At 37.9% G+C, this 14,639-nt stretch overlaps 1 protein-coding gene across 3 annotated transcripts in view; it reads left to right on the top strand.

Annotated features, from left to right (window-relative positions):
- Positions 1-14,639, top strand: part of LOC127634176 (partitioning defective 3 homolog) — a 582,251-nt gene that overhangs the window by 348,767 nt on the left and 218,845 nt on the right. For all 3 annotated transcript variants that reach the window (XM_052113607.1, XM_052113605.1, XM_052113604.1), the window contains exon 14: positions 6,426-6,576. In XM_052113607.1, coding sequence (XP_051969567.1) covers positions 6,426-6,576 — 151 coding nt within the window. The remainder of the gene's footprint in view (positions 1-6,425; positions 6,577-14,639) is intronic.

Raw genomic sequence — 14,639 nt, 5'->3', positions numbered from 1 at the left:
TCTTCTAAAATCTTAATTTGTGTTCTGCTGAATAAAGAGTTAATTATGTCAAAATTAAAATGTTTTGGTGAACTATCCCTTTAAGGTGTTGTAATGGATATTATGTTGGTAGGTTTGGTCTTGGCGGATCTGCTTACGCTGAGGCTGCAGAACAAATACAAAGAGTTTTTTATTTCTAAAGCATTCTGTGTTGAGCATGTAAGACATATTGCTGCTGAACAATCAGACATACAGACGTTCCCAGTAAAGAAGATCTTAACAGGTGAGACTGGGGAGGAGGAGGGTTTCAGAGAGAAAACTCATAGTGCACTGCAATGAAACTGGCTTGCCTGTCAAAATCTGAGGCAAATTAAATGTTAGACAAAGAGAGAGCATGCAAGTTGATTGGCTAACAGATTACATATCAAGGGACCCATCAGCTTATGTCATTCAGTTTCATGACTGAACTTTGAATCATAAGTGGACTTTAAATGCATAGAATATGTGTCCTTTATCCACATTCTTTGTACCCATGCAATGTCCTTACTCTCACCGGTGAGTAAATTAATGAATTTACCATTATTGAGACACATAATAAACTGTCACCAGCTCTAAAGAACTGTATGCAAAGAGCAAATCTGAACAATTTGACCCACAGCTGCACAGCCTCGGGCAAGCATAGCTGTCTCCTAATCCACTTAAATAAGAGACAAAAACTATGTGCAAGGGCGACAACAGATCTACCACAGAGTGGGAGGGAGAGAGGGGCTCATCTCGTCTCCCTACAGCTGAGCAAGTGAATGTTGAGGGAGAAAGAGAATGGGAATGAGAGATGCGATAGAGTGAGCTAATGAGGCTGTCCAGACCTCCAGAGAAAGCTGGACACAGCAGAGACTGCATGTGACAGCTTAAGACCTGTAATTACAAGCTGAGAAGGGGAGAGGGGCTGCTGGATTAAGACCTCATAAACAGCATCAGGAGGCCAGAGTCTGGAAATGTATGTGGTCAAAGTGTGTATTTGTGTGTGTGGAGCTTATTGTTTATATGTGTGTGTGTGTGTGTGTGTGTGTGTGTGTGTGTGTGTGTGTGTGTGTGTGTGTGTGTGTGTGTGTGTGTGTGTGTGTGTGTGTGTTTGGAAAATAATTTGATTTAGTGTATGATGCAGGGCAACCTTACTCTGCCATTCAAGGTCATAAAAAAATATCTTTGTCCTAAGAACACATTTAATCCTTTTGGTAAAATTCTGACTTGATAAATAGTTATATATATATATATATATATATATATATATATATATATATATATATATATATATATATATATATATTAGTTAGATAAATAAATGAGCTATAACAAAAATACGTTTATAGTGAAAATGTATTTTAAAGGGTGGAATTCACGTTTTGAATTAGATGTTTGAAACCAACATACAACATACAAAACCACTGCTAGTATTAGACAGACAGACAGACAGACAGACAGACAGACTTTCCATACATACCAGAACAAAAGATTTCTTTAAATAGAGACATACAATGTGTCTAATTTTACTTAATCCAACAAGGTTTTTACCCTCCTCTTGCAAAAGGCCTTTGAATTTAAAGTACCATGCAGACTAGCAACGATGATAACCTCACAAAAAGACAGACTTGTAGGCCCTGTTTTAATCCACATGGTTAATCCTGTTTGAGAAAGCACTAGATTAGGGGAGATTAAGATTGGAGTGGGCAGAACAAATGGGCTTGTAATAACTCTTTTCACTTCCTTTCTCTCCCTAGCACCTTGTCGTTAAAGAGCCATGTCTTGCATATGAAAATTGGTTCAACCAATCACTGTCACCTTCTATTTTTATTACAAAACACATTCCTTTTGTAAACCCATTCCTTTTTTAACCTTCCTTTTATTCTGTCACAACAATCAAACTTCACAAAAGAAAATAAAAATTGTAAAACAAATCCTGATTTTTAAATGAAATGTTTATTGAATAGAGCCAGGCTGGGCAGTTTATTGTTAGGCTGTGCGTGACAAGTGTACTTTCGGATACAGTTGTAATTGTGTTGACCCCTTCCATTGGGCTCTACCCATGCTGTCTTATCAGAAACAGTGAGATAAATCAGCACCTCCAGACTTCATTAAACTTCTCCTCTACATATTAAACAGTCTAGTAGCTCTCCTCTTGAATACTGCAACTGTTGTTACATCAGAGCACTATAGACGTCCTGAGCAGGCTGAGTCATGCAGTTATCTCTATAGTTTCGCTGCTATGATTCTATACATTTTTATGTCACCCATTTTTTTAAGCAGTCACTATAAAATCAGTAAGAAACAATGACATAGGCACCGATCAGCCACAACATTAAAACCGCCTGCCTAATATTGTTTGGGTCCCACTCGTGCCACCAAAACATCGCCAACCCGCATCTCAGAATAGCATTATGAGATTGCATTCTTCTCACCACAATTATACATAGCAGTTATCAGTTACCGTAGACTTTGTCAGTTCTAACCAGTCTGGCCATTCTCTGTTGACCTCATCAACAAGGCATTTCCGTCCACAGAACTGACGCTCACTTGATATTTTTAGTTTTTTGGCACCATACTCAGTAAATTCTAGAGAAATTCCTAGGCGATCAGCAGTTACAGAAATACTCACACCAGCCCATCTGGCACCAATCTAGGATCTCCTGAGATTTTCACACAAACCAGTCTCTAGAATTTACTCATTCTTTGTCAAAACATTCAGTGAATGGCAGTTGTGTGGACAGAAATGCCTTGTTGATGAGAATTTCCAGACTGGTTAGAACTGACAAAGTCTACTGTAACTCATATAACTGCTCTGTACAATTGTGGTGAGAAGAATATAATCTCATAGTACTGAGAAGCGGGGTTGGCGCTGTTTGGGCGGCACGAGGGTGACCTACACAATATTAGGCAGGTGGTTTTAAGGTTGTGGCTGATCGGTGTATGTTGAAGGAGGGACCAGAGCAACACACTAAAAAACACTTTGAACACCTTAGCAACCACATAGTTAACACAGACAATAGGACAGAAAAGACAAAAGGCTAATTTAGGATGCACCATTTAGCACTTTTCTGTTTAACTGTTAAAAGTATCCATACTAATGTTCACTCACTGTCCACATTAGCCGAAGGTGATGAGGGCCTGTCACAGTCAATCTTAACCATGTTTTGCTTCAGAGACACAGCTCTAGAAAATGTCGAGTTTGTTTATGGATCAGCAGCCCAATACATCTACCCTCAAGCAAATGTCACCACCCAATTTAACCTGGTAGATTGTCAAATGTTATTGGAAATCTATAACTGTTCCGTTCTTTCTGATGGTGTGACTGTGATATTTGCATAGTGCTAGCACCAGTCTGATCCTATGTGGATAAAAAAAGGTAGATTGGTATGTCATACTGCTGCATTTGTCCCTGAGACAGAAAATACTGAAAAAAAACATCAAGGGACCATTCAGACTGAACATGTTCTTGCACCAAACATACCAAGATGCAGCGCAATGAATAGAACAGAACACCAATGTCTTGAGATGCATTTTTAATAGTTGTTGGTCTGTTTAACTTGACATAGTGTCTACAAAACATGGCACTCCTGCATGAGACGTTGAAAAAAAAAAACAATGTGATTTGGAGCAACAATCAAAGATGGTCATCTAGCGCATATAAAAACTAAATAAATTGCAAAATATATTCAGTGTGAATATCCCCAAACTCTGCTGGAAAATTCACCTTAAATTAACTTAAAATGGTTTTGTGGTCTTTGCTGGTCTCCCAACCTGGCCAGATTGGCCCCAAGATAAACCAGCTGAACTCCAGCTTGACCAGGCAGGGATACCATCTAAGACCAACTAAAATAAGCCAAGACTTTGAAACCATCTTAGGCTGGTTTAAAATTAATTTTTTTAAGCAGAGAAGTAGGAATACATTTAGTTTGGAAGACTATAATGCATTCACAAACAGCCTTCAACACCATAGTTCCACTAAGACTTGTTGCTTGCCTCAAGAACATGGTTGTAGACACCTCATTCTGTCAGGACCTTCTTTCCCAGGGATGGAGCACCCTCTGGCATCCGCAGCCAAGCCTGTTCCCCTCCTGGGATCTCTCAGTGGTCCTCTTGGGCCTTCAGAGACCCCCATTTGAGCCACTTGACTCAGTTGAGCTCAAGGCCCTCTCTTCGAAGATGGCCCTCCTGATAGCGCTAGCATCCATCAAGAGGGTTGGGGACTTGCAAGCATTCTCTGTCAGCGACACTTGCCTGGATTTCGGTCCGATAGATACTCACGTCATCCTAAGACCGCGACCGGGCTACATGCCCAAGGTTCCTACAACCCCCTTCAGGGACCAGATTGTGAACCTGCAAGTGCTGCCCTGGGAGGAGGCAGACCCAGCATTTTCGTTGCTGTGTCCGGTACATGCTTTGTGTATCTATTTGGACCACATGCAGAGCTTTAGATGTTCTGAGCAGAGGTTAGCTCACTGGGTCGTTGGCGCTATCTCCCTAGACAAGAAGTGTGGCATCCTCGTGGGCACTGGCCAATGGCACCTCCCTAGCAGACATCTGCAGAGCAGCGGGCTGGGCAACACCCAATACCTTTGCGAGATTGTACAATCTCAGGGTTGAGTCCGTCTCGTCCCATTTTTTGTCAGGTCAGAGCCGGTAGAACTCGGTAATACGGAACAGCCGACCGGGTGTTCAACTTGCACCTAGCACCCTCCTAGGTTAGCCACTAAGCTCTCGCTTCCTGGATGTTCTTCCTCCCTAGCCTTCTGTCCTGCGAATTCAGCTAATTTGCGGAGGAATTTGCGCCTAGACCCACTACAAGCCTCATGTGCTCTTTACTGCGGTTGGGCTCCACAGGTCTAATTCCTTCTTCAGGCAACTCCCTGTGGTGTATTTTCCACAGTACTTGGGCAGTCCCTCTGTCCCCAGTCGCTGTTTGTAGAGCTCCTCAATCACCAGGTAGGACCTACCACCATGTCACTTCCACCATGGCCGTACCTTATTCTCGGCTCCTTAGTGTAAAAACCTGACTGACAGACGCACGCCCACTTCCCTTTATGCCCATATGTCCAGGGCCGGGACATGCAAATTCTGTCTGCCAATTTCTCATTGGCCTTTTCTCAAGTTCAGAGGTATGCAATGCTCTCAAGAAAGACCCCTTGTGTCACTACATTCAACACAACTTCTCGTTCTCTCCATCAGGGAATGGAGGTTTCAACAGTAACCACGACGTTACACTTTTGTATGGGCCATTTTACATGTGCTTTGGCTGCATCCGAAAACATTGGCAGCAGCCTGATCAGTTAATGGTTTAATCAACAGCATGTTTGGATGAATGGAACTCTAAAGGAAATTGGTTTCTGAACAGTTTAGAAAGCACCTTATTTCATCCTACCTCCTTATACAGTCCCCGAAGGCAGCATTTTCCCATTTTTGGATGCAGTCTGTGTCTTATGATTTCAGTTTTAGACTGGGCACAAGAGCCATGTGTGCGGAGCTCTGTGCTGCTGCAGCCAGAGTGAGAGATGAGACGAATGCTCAGACTACCACGCAGCATGCACTGAATATAGTGGACAACATGTTGAAAGCACTGTAAACCTATGTATCAACACAATCTTATACAATAAAGGCTTTTATGACTCAACATAAAATACTGTACAGAAATACTCACTCATTGACTTAAAAAATACATCCTGATGCAATTAACAGTAACAGGCATGCAATACTACCCTCATGTAAACAAGATTTCATGACAGTTTACTATATGTAGAGTTCAATAACCTATTCTCGATAAACATCTGATTATTTATATCCGTCATCCCAGGAAAGTTTGATGTAGTAATCCAGAAATCAATTTATTTTCTGTATAGTCCCACAGTATTAACAGTACAGATGTGATAAACTCAAAGTGTGTCTTTGTTGCAGTTACAAACACACACACACACACACACATATGAAATGGGTGATCCTTTTTGTATACTTTGTTGGTTTTATGTCTGTTAAGTTTTATGTCTTTGGCTTCTATGTCTGTTAAGGGAATTGTATATTTAGTGCAATCTAGCATGCTAGAAGCTAATTTGTATTACATTTTTGACCAATCACAGGGTGCAGCACATCCCAAAGTATCCCACAGTTCCTATATTCCCCCAAAGTACTTACTCCATAGTAGGAGCTAAAAATACCTTCAAAATGGCTCTAAGGAAGTATAGTTCCTTAGGTTCAAAAGCAACGAAAAGCTCTAGTCCTGGGGGAAAGTACCTAAAACAGGCTTTAGTACTGCCAGTGGGACAGGGCCTGTTGTCACAAATATATGAAACTTAGAATTTGAGTTTAATTGAAGTAAACATGTGTGTCCAATAAAATGATCTGTAGTTGTGTGCCATGTCTACAGCGTTCATTGCTCACTTTGTGTTTTCTCTCTTTAGGAGGCTCCAGGTAGCCCACCTGTGCCAGATCTGAACTCTCTGAACTCTTCTCAAGAGGAACATGAGCGTCGGATCTCTCAGTTTTTCTTTCCCAGAGAAAACCTGGATGACAACCACAGCTCACGGCCTACAATGATGGGTAGAATAATGGGTGAGCTCATACAATTGAACACACACACACAAAGAAGTTAGTCTCGCCCATGGGGCATCTGATACAAATTGCACCCACAAAATGGCAAGAGCTTTCTCAAAATGTCAAGGTGTTCAAGTTTCTATCAGTCCTCAAGGAAATAAAAAGCACCTTTTTTTCATCATCGGGCCAAAGGGTTCAGAGCACGGTGAGTAAATGGTTACAGTATAATTTCCTTTAGATCACGGAATGGTACGGTACAATTACAAACCTCAGTCAATCTGTTCTAAACATGATTTTACAGCAAAACAATGGAAAAATAAACCGTAACAGTGCCAATGACCCCTGATGCTAAATTTGTGTTTACAGGTTAACAAGTTCCCTGGCTGCTCAAAGAAAAAAGCTAGTTGATAGATTGGGTGACGTTTACAAGGTGCACTGCAATAGCATTAAATCTTTGAAAGATATTCAAGGGTTTTGTCAAAATTTTTACATTTATCTGCCTAAATATCATGTTAAAAAGTGAAAGGTTGTTGGTGGATGTTAATCAGACAGTCTCTTCCTATCTAAGTGGGCAGTTCATGTACAGAATAAGCTCCAATGCCCCCCAAAAAAAAGAAAAGTTTAAACCAGCCTAATCTGGTTTGCTGGTCTTACAGTATGACTGGCCAAGTGAGACAGCACGCAGACACACCATCTGTATATTTACTGGTATGCTTGTGTTTTCTCTTGCACCTGTTTTCATACCTCAGATTGTTTAAATACACAGATACATGAGCACCTGGAGACAAACATGCTGAGCCCAACCAGTCCCAGCATGCTCCTGTGGCTTTCTAAATGGGTATTAATGGCATTTTCAAGACCCTCTGTCACATCCAGCATGACTCTTTCAAGTCACTCATGATTCTGCTCAAACTCAGCTGTTCTCATCCTGCCACACAATTGGAATCGGCAGGCCAATCTTTTCATCGTCATGGTTGTCATATCTGAATCGACCGCCCTGCCCAACTCACTCATGAACAATGAGCTCTTTAGTAGCTGACGCAAACCCTCCTCTTCCTTCTGTGTTTTTCTTATTCATCCTCCTGTTCTGACCTTGCCTCTCATTCCTGTGCTCTCATTGCTGTGTGACAATGAGTCAGTCGATGACGTCCCATATTCCACATTAGTGTAACGTTGTCAAAGGCCTGATGGCTAATTATGGTTGGAGATCAATATCTTGTGCATCCCTAAGCTCTTTATATTTTTTTTATATAATTTTTCTTTCTCTCTCTTTTCAATTCATTTCAGTTTAATTATATTCTTGTTTTTAGCATTTTTGCATTACCATAGACAGTATGTAGAGAGAGCATGAAATGATGAGGAGACAATTGCCACTATTTAAGTTGGATTTGAATTTGCATTCCACCTGCATGAGCATTGTAGCTCAATGTGTCAGAACTCTTCTGCAAAGCCATGGCTCTAAAATATATAACATTTAAATCAACTGTGTGTGTTTTTGCAATTCTTCCCATAAGTCCTGCACCCCAGAGTCTTCTCTTTACTGTTGTACATGAAACTGGTGTTGAGCGGGTAGAATTCAATGAAGCTGTCAGCGGAGGACATGTGAGGCGTCTATTTCTCAAACTAGAGACTCTGATGTACTTATCCTCTTGTTTAGTTGTATATCTGGCCTTCCACATCTCTTTCTGCCCTTGTTAGAGGCAGTTGTACACCTGTAGTGTACACCTCTGTATGAACTATTCCGTTTTTTGGCAATTTCAAGCATTGTATAGCCTTCATTAATCAAAACAATGACTGACTGACGAGTTTCTAGAGAACATTGTTTCTTTTTTAAACAATTTTACCTAATTTTGACCTTAAGACATGCCAGTCTGTTGCATACTGTAGCAACTCAAAAACAAACACAAGGACAATGTAACAAACCAAATAGCTTTTCAAATGTGTTTGATATAATGGCAAGTGATTTTTTTGGTACCGAATTTGCAATTTAGCCTGATTACTCAAGGATAAGGTGTCAAATAGTGATGGTGCTGTTTTTACATCAGTAATGTCCTGACTATACCTAGTGATCAGTTGAATGCCACTTTGGTGAATTAAAGTACCAAATTCCTTCCGAAATAGCAAAATCTGTACATTATTCAAAATTTTAGATGCCATTTTATATATATATATATAAATAGGACTTTTCGTTGTCTCTTCAGACATATTTCTCAACACAACTTTAATAAAGTCACGACCTGGCAGATGACATGTTGTGTTCTAAAATTAGAAATATATATATATATATATATATATATATATATATATATATATATATATATATATATACACTGTATATAGGCACTTGTGAAAAAGTTGCTTAGTGAGGATGTTTTAAAAAATAATTACATAAATAGATTTAATTTATCATTTAATGTCATATAAAGTCCAGTAAATATAAAAAAGCTAAATTAATATTTGGTGTGACCACCTTTGCCTTTAACACAGCCCCAATTCTCCTAGGTACACCTGGATGCAGTTTTTCTTGGTTGTTGGCAGATAGGATGTTCCAAGCTTCTTGGAGAATTCGTCACAGTTCTTCACAGTTCATAGATCTATTTAGACTGTCTCAATTGCTTCGGTCTCTTCATGTAATCCCAGACTTACTCCCATGTTCAGTGGGGGGCTCTGTAGGGGCCATGTCATCTGTTGCAGAGCTCCCTGTACTTCTATTCTATTCTATTTGCAAAAGTAATGTTTGAGAGTCTAACATTTATATTTCCTATTGACACACTAAAGCTGAAGATATAAAAAACATATTAAGACAAATGTTTTTTGTGAAACATCTTATGTGCCTAAAACTATTGCACAGTACTGTGTATTGTAACAGTTACCTGTTATTTTTGTGAAAAGAGAGGAAAATACACTGAATGTTATGGCTTTGTTAATTTCATTAATGACATACTTTTTAATGGTCTCTGAATCAACTTTCTTTCTTTCTTTGTCACATATCCCTGCTTGATCTTAGAGTATTTACTCTGCATGGTATGAAAATTACACAACTGTGCTGTAGATTTTCACTGACTTTAGTCATATATGTTGAAGTTGTTCCTAACATTACTTTAACACATTTTAAACAGTTAAAGTGACAAACTGAGGGATGTATTTTTTTCTTCTTTCATTTAAGAGGATGTGAAGTACTTTTTTGAATTTGCCCTTCACAACTGTTGATTTAGAGACAGAAGTGCCTCTAAGTGTGCGACAGAAAAGGTTAGCCCCATTAAACAGTGGAAATGGCCACTGTTGGCAAAAATAAATAAAAAGGGATATATAGGTACATTAATAATCCTTTTTGCAAAACGCAGTTGCTGTGACTGGTACTTCTAAGAAGCTCTCACTAACCATATTCTGCTCTATAAAGAGACATATTTAGAATCTGAATAAAACTGCCTCAGAATGACTGTTATTATTAGGTTAGTTGTAAATGCGTTGTGCACTTGAGTTAATCATAGTGGAAGAACATTTTTGTTTATAGTAATTTAGACAGAGTACCGGAAATAATTTCAATGCATTTGCACAAAGCAGGTAGAAAAAGAGGGTAAAATAAGAGAAATAAGTAATATTGCAACTGATATTTAAGGTTTATTAAAGTTCATGTGTAATAGTGTTAAGTCATGGTAGATTGGCTTATATGATAATAAATATAATTACCTTGTAGACATGTATATAATCAATGTAGACATTACTGAATACATTGCATGCTTTACACTACACTACAGTTTGTTGTATATTCACTGTTATGTCTGCAGAGGTTGGACAAAATTGCAAAGCTACTATTAGTAATATTCTGCATTTAAAACATAAAAGAGCATGAAACTAAAATGTGTAGAATAATATATTGAGTGAGAGCGTTAAAGCTTTTAAGGGTGATGGAGGGGTGGGGTCCATCTGACAGTAGAGTGCCAACACATTGATGGGCCACATTTCCTGTCAGTCAGATTGAATGGCGGTTCTGTCTGTTGGCTGTCAGTGGGATGGGCTGTTGAAGATGTAGCATATACACACTCAGCCTTACATCTATCTAACTGACACAGTGAGTCCACCTCTCTCAACTGAACTTTATAGGTGACTTAGTATAAACTACAAAGTATAAAGCAGCAGGTGGCAGATACAGAATCAAATTAGATGTTTCTTATTTTGCAATTTCTCTTTTTCTATCCATTCTACTGGCCTGGACTCTGAAGGGTAGGTTGTTTAAAGGAAATGCATTAAAAAGTAAGAAATTGGGAAACAATATTGTAACATTCTTGGCAGTAATTAAGGTCTCGTTTGATGTGGAGTGCACTGACTGCTCGCTGTGAGCAGAACTTTTGCCTAATTGAAGCATCCAGCTAGGAGCTGAACATCACACTGTGACACAAATTGAGGACGCCCTCAAACTCTTATGTGCATGCTGTTTTGAAAAGTACCTGCTAATAAAATTTAAATAAAAAATGGACAGAATAAAGGGAAGTGAAAATTAAGGGTTTGGATTGTATGTGTGGTCAGCAACAGAAAATTTTCTGCATCTCCTGCCAATAGCAGGTAAATTGATAACATTCACTCTTCCTGATATATTTGCAATACTGCTACTACTACTACTACTAATTTTATTTATGTAGCACTGTTAAGCACAAGGTGCTTCGCAAAACATACAATCAACATGTCCACATGGTAATAAAACAACACATGCAGTAAAACACAACACAAACACATATTAATAAAAGAAAGTCTATAAAAACCAGACTTTTGGATCTGGATCTTGGAACAGCCAACAGTTCATGACTAGAAGATCTAAGAAGTCTAACTGTTTCATAAGGTCTTAAATGTTCTGCTAAAATATAATGCCTTATATTTTATTAATAAAATCTTAAAATTAACCCTAAAATGAATTGGTAACCAATGGAAAGCTAAAACTGGAGTAATATGATTAAAAGACCTAGTTTGCGTTAAAAGACTAGCTGCAGCATTTTGCACTGATTGTAGCCGTGCTAAAGTGTGTTGATTTAAAGTTGAAAACAGGGCATTACAATAACTAAGGTGAGACTAAATAAAAGCATGAATTAGCTTTTCTGTATCCTTGAAACTCAATACATTTTTCACCTTGGAAATGTTCCTTAACTGATACAAGTTTGAACTAACTTCCTGACATGGTATTGAAAATTTTAATTAGTATTAAAATAGACTCCAAAATGTCTCACTACCTGCTGAATATTTAGGACCTCCTGATTAAGTGCTGACTCAATTTGACTTTTTTTTTCAATCATGGCCAATTATAACAACCTCTGTTTTATCAGTATTTAACTGAAGGAAATTACATGCCATCTAATTTTTAATATATACTATACATGCTTCTAGAATATTTCAATTAGAAAGCTCATTGGGATACAACGACAACAACACAATTGCAGCTCATCTGCATAGCAATTAAAATGTATGTTTTATTTTTGAATCACAGAACCAAGATGTAACATACTATAGTGAAAACAAAATAGGCCCTAACAGGGGTCCTTGCAGAACACCACAATTAATTTTTGAAGAGGAGGACATCTCATCTCATACAGACAATACAAATTTCCTATATATCAAGTAGTACACAAAACAGTCTAAAGCCATCCCAGATATCCCCCATCTCTTTAATGTATCAATTAAAACTAAATGATCAACTGTATCAAATGCTGCAGTTATATCAAGGAACACTAACATGGAGCATTCTCCAGCATCCACCAACAATAAGTCATTTGTCACCCTACGAAGGGCAGTTTCTGTTCTGTGATTTTCTTTAAAAACCTGACTTAATTTAAAAAGAAATATTGTTATCCTTCACTACCTCCAACAGTTGGTGAGATGAATGTGTTTTTTTATTATATTGGTCTATAGTTATTTGTAACCTAAGGGTACTATGATGGCTTTTTCAGAAGCGGCTGAACAATTGCAGTCTTTAACTCCTCTGGAACACATCCTTTCACAAGCAAGCTATTTACTATAGACAACAAAGAAGGGCCTAAAGTCCAAATAATTTCCTTGAAAAGTCTTAAAGGAACAACATATATATGCAACTTGATGGTTTCAACTGATGTACAATTTTATACAGATCCTGTTAAATAGGAGAGAAAGAATCCAACAAACTCTCCCTACAACTCGAGTTTACTCGAGGAATAACCGATGTCCTGATGTTAGAGACCTTATTTACAAAAAAAATTTAAACTTGTTATAATCTATCGGACATCAAGCAACATTAGACACAGGGTTGATTAAATTATTAATTCTATTAAATAAAACATCTAGCGTTATGGCAGTTAGGAGATATCTTATCGTACAGCGCCAAGAGATCCTTCATGTCCTCAAAGTGAAGATAAAGTTTAGTTGATTTTCAGCCATGTTCTGCCTTCCTACATTTTCTGCTATTAATGCAAATATCTTCATTAATCCAAGGGGATTTATTTACTTCTGACCTAGTTCTTGTTTTGACTGGGGCAATTGAATCTAATATTGACATGCAAATTATTGAAATCTTTTAACTGATAAGTTGTGCTGGCATCACTAGCTCATTTATCAGTTATCATAATGTTGGCTTGATGCCATTAAGGCATCCATCTGAAGCCATCTTAACCATCTGCAGTTATTTTTTGGCTTTTATTTGGTTCAAATATGTCAGTTGCCTATAAATAATAATCAAAATACTTATTATATACATGTATATATATATATTACAAAAAGTTATAATTTTGACAGAGAACCAACTTAACTTCCCAAATATTTTCTCCCCTATGCTGTTAGGATTCATCAAGAATCTGAAAAATATGCATGCATTTTGAATCATGGGATTATATCATAACTCTTGAATTGAAAGTGGTGCTTAAAGATCCCCACACCTAAATCAGACTCACTTTTTTCATTTGTATGTCACATTTAAACATGCTTGATTGTTGTCTTGGTGCCATTAAGGATCCATTTGTAGCCATATGTAGTTATTGTGTGGCTTTGATTTGGTTCATATACAGTGTCACTTGCGTCACAATAAACATATTTTTTTACCCTGCTTACCCAGCTTAATCTATAGGAAGAGCATTCATATACCATAGAAGTTCATTTAATATCTCAGTCTTTCATCACTTCTCTACATGAATCACAATGCTGTAACCATCTTTTCCTTAAGATACGTTTATCTACACAAATGTGCTCTCTTGTGAATGGTACTGTACCAGAACAAGAATGACAGAGGTAGGCAGGGAATTGCATCATGCCAAGACTTCCCTCATGTGGCTTTTTCTGTGCCCGTCACATTAGCACACCCACTGTTTTAATCTGCTGATGAACACTACAGTATAATGAGAGCTGTTACGCTAACAGGGGGAGAGTTGATAGGAGATAACTGATTTATACAGTGACCACAGTGTCTAAATGACTCAAAGCGAGAAGAGAAAGACCTGATGTGACACCTGTGGCCACCTGTGACTGTCCTCCGCAGTGGTGCGTAGAGTAGCCAAAAACATTACTCAAGTAAAAGTACAATTACTTAAAAAATACTCAGGTAGAAACAAAAGTACTCATGTTTATAATTTCTCGAGTAAGAGTAAGAAAAGATCCAATTGAAAGAATACTCAAGTAGCGAGTAACTAGTTACACCCAAATATTACATAATAGACGTTTACTCCCCAATATTCCACTACATAATTCACATTTAACATGCGTTACATAATAGTAATAATAATTATTATAATTATTATTATTATATTGGAAATTCTGTCATCATTCACCATCATGTTGTTTCAAACCATATGACTTTCTTCCATGCACCAATATCAAGGAGATGTTAGACAGAATGTAGTCCCCATTTACTTTCAGTGTGTGTGTTTTTTACCTCCATATTTGAAAAGGGCACTGATATAAAAATGTATATTTATAAACTGAGTTCCTAAGAGCCCATAGATACAAAATAACCCTGAAAATGACCATCACCATGATACAGACAAGCTCACATTATCACAAAATACAACCACAATATGCTTTCTTAAGTTGGAGCTGTAATTGTTATCTTGAAATATCCACTTTGTGTAAAA

This window comes from Xyrauchen texanus, chromosome 41 (assembly GCF_025860055.1).
Source record: "Xyrauchen texanus isolate HMW12.3.18 chromosome 41, RBS_HiC_50CHRs, whole genome shotgun sequence".
Classification (NCBI taxonomy): Eukaryota; Metazoa; Chordata; class Actinopteri; order Cypriniformes; family Catostomidae; genus Xyrauchen; species Xyrauchen texanus.
Note: the sequence above shows the minus strand (reverse complement) of the source record. Positions and strands in the feature narration are given on the sequence as shown.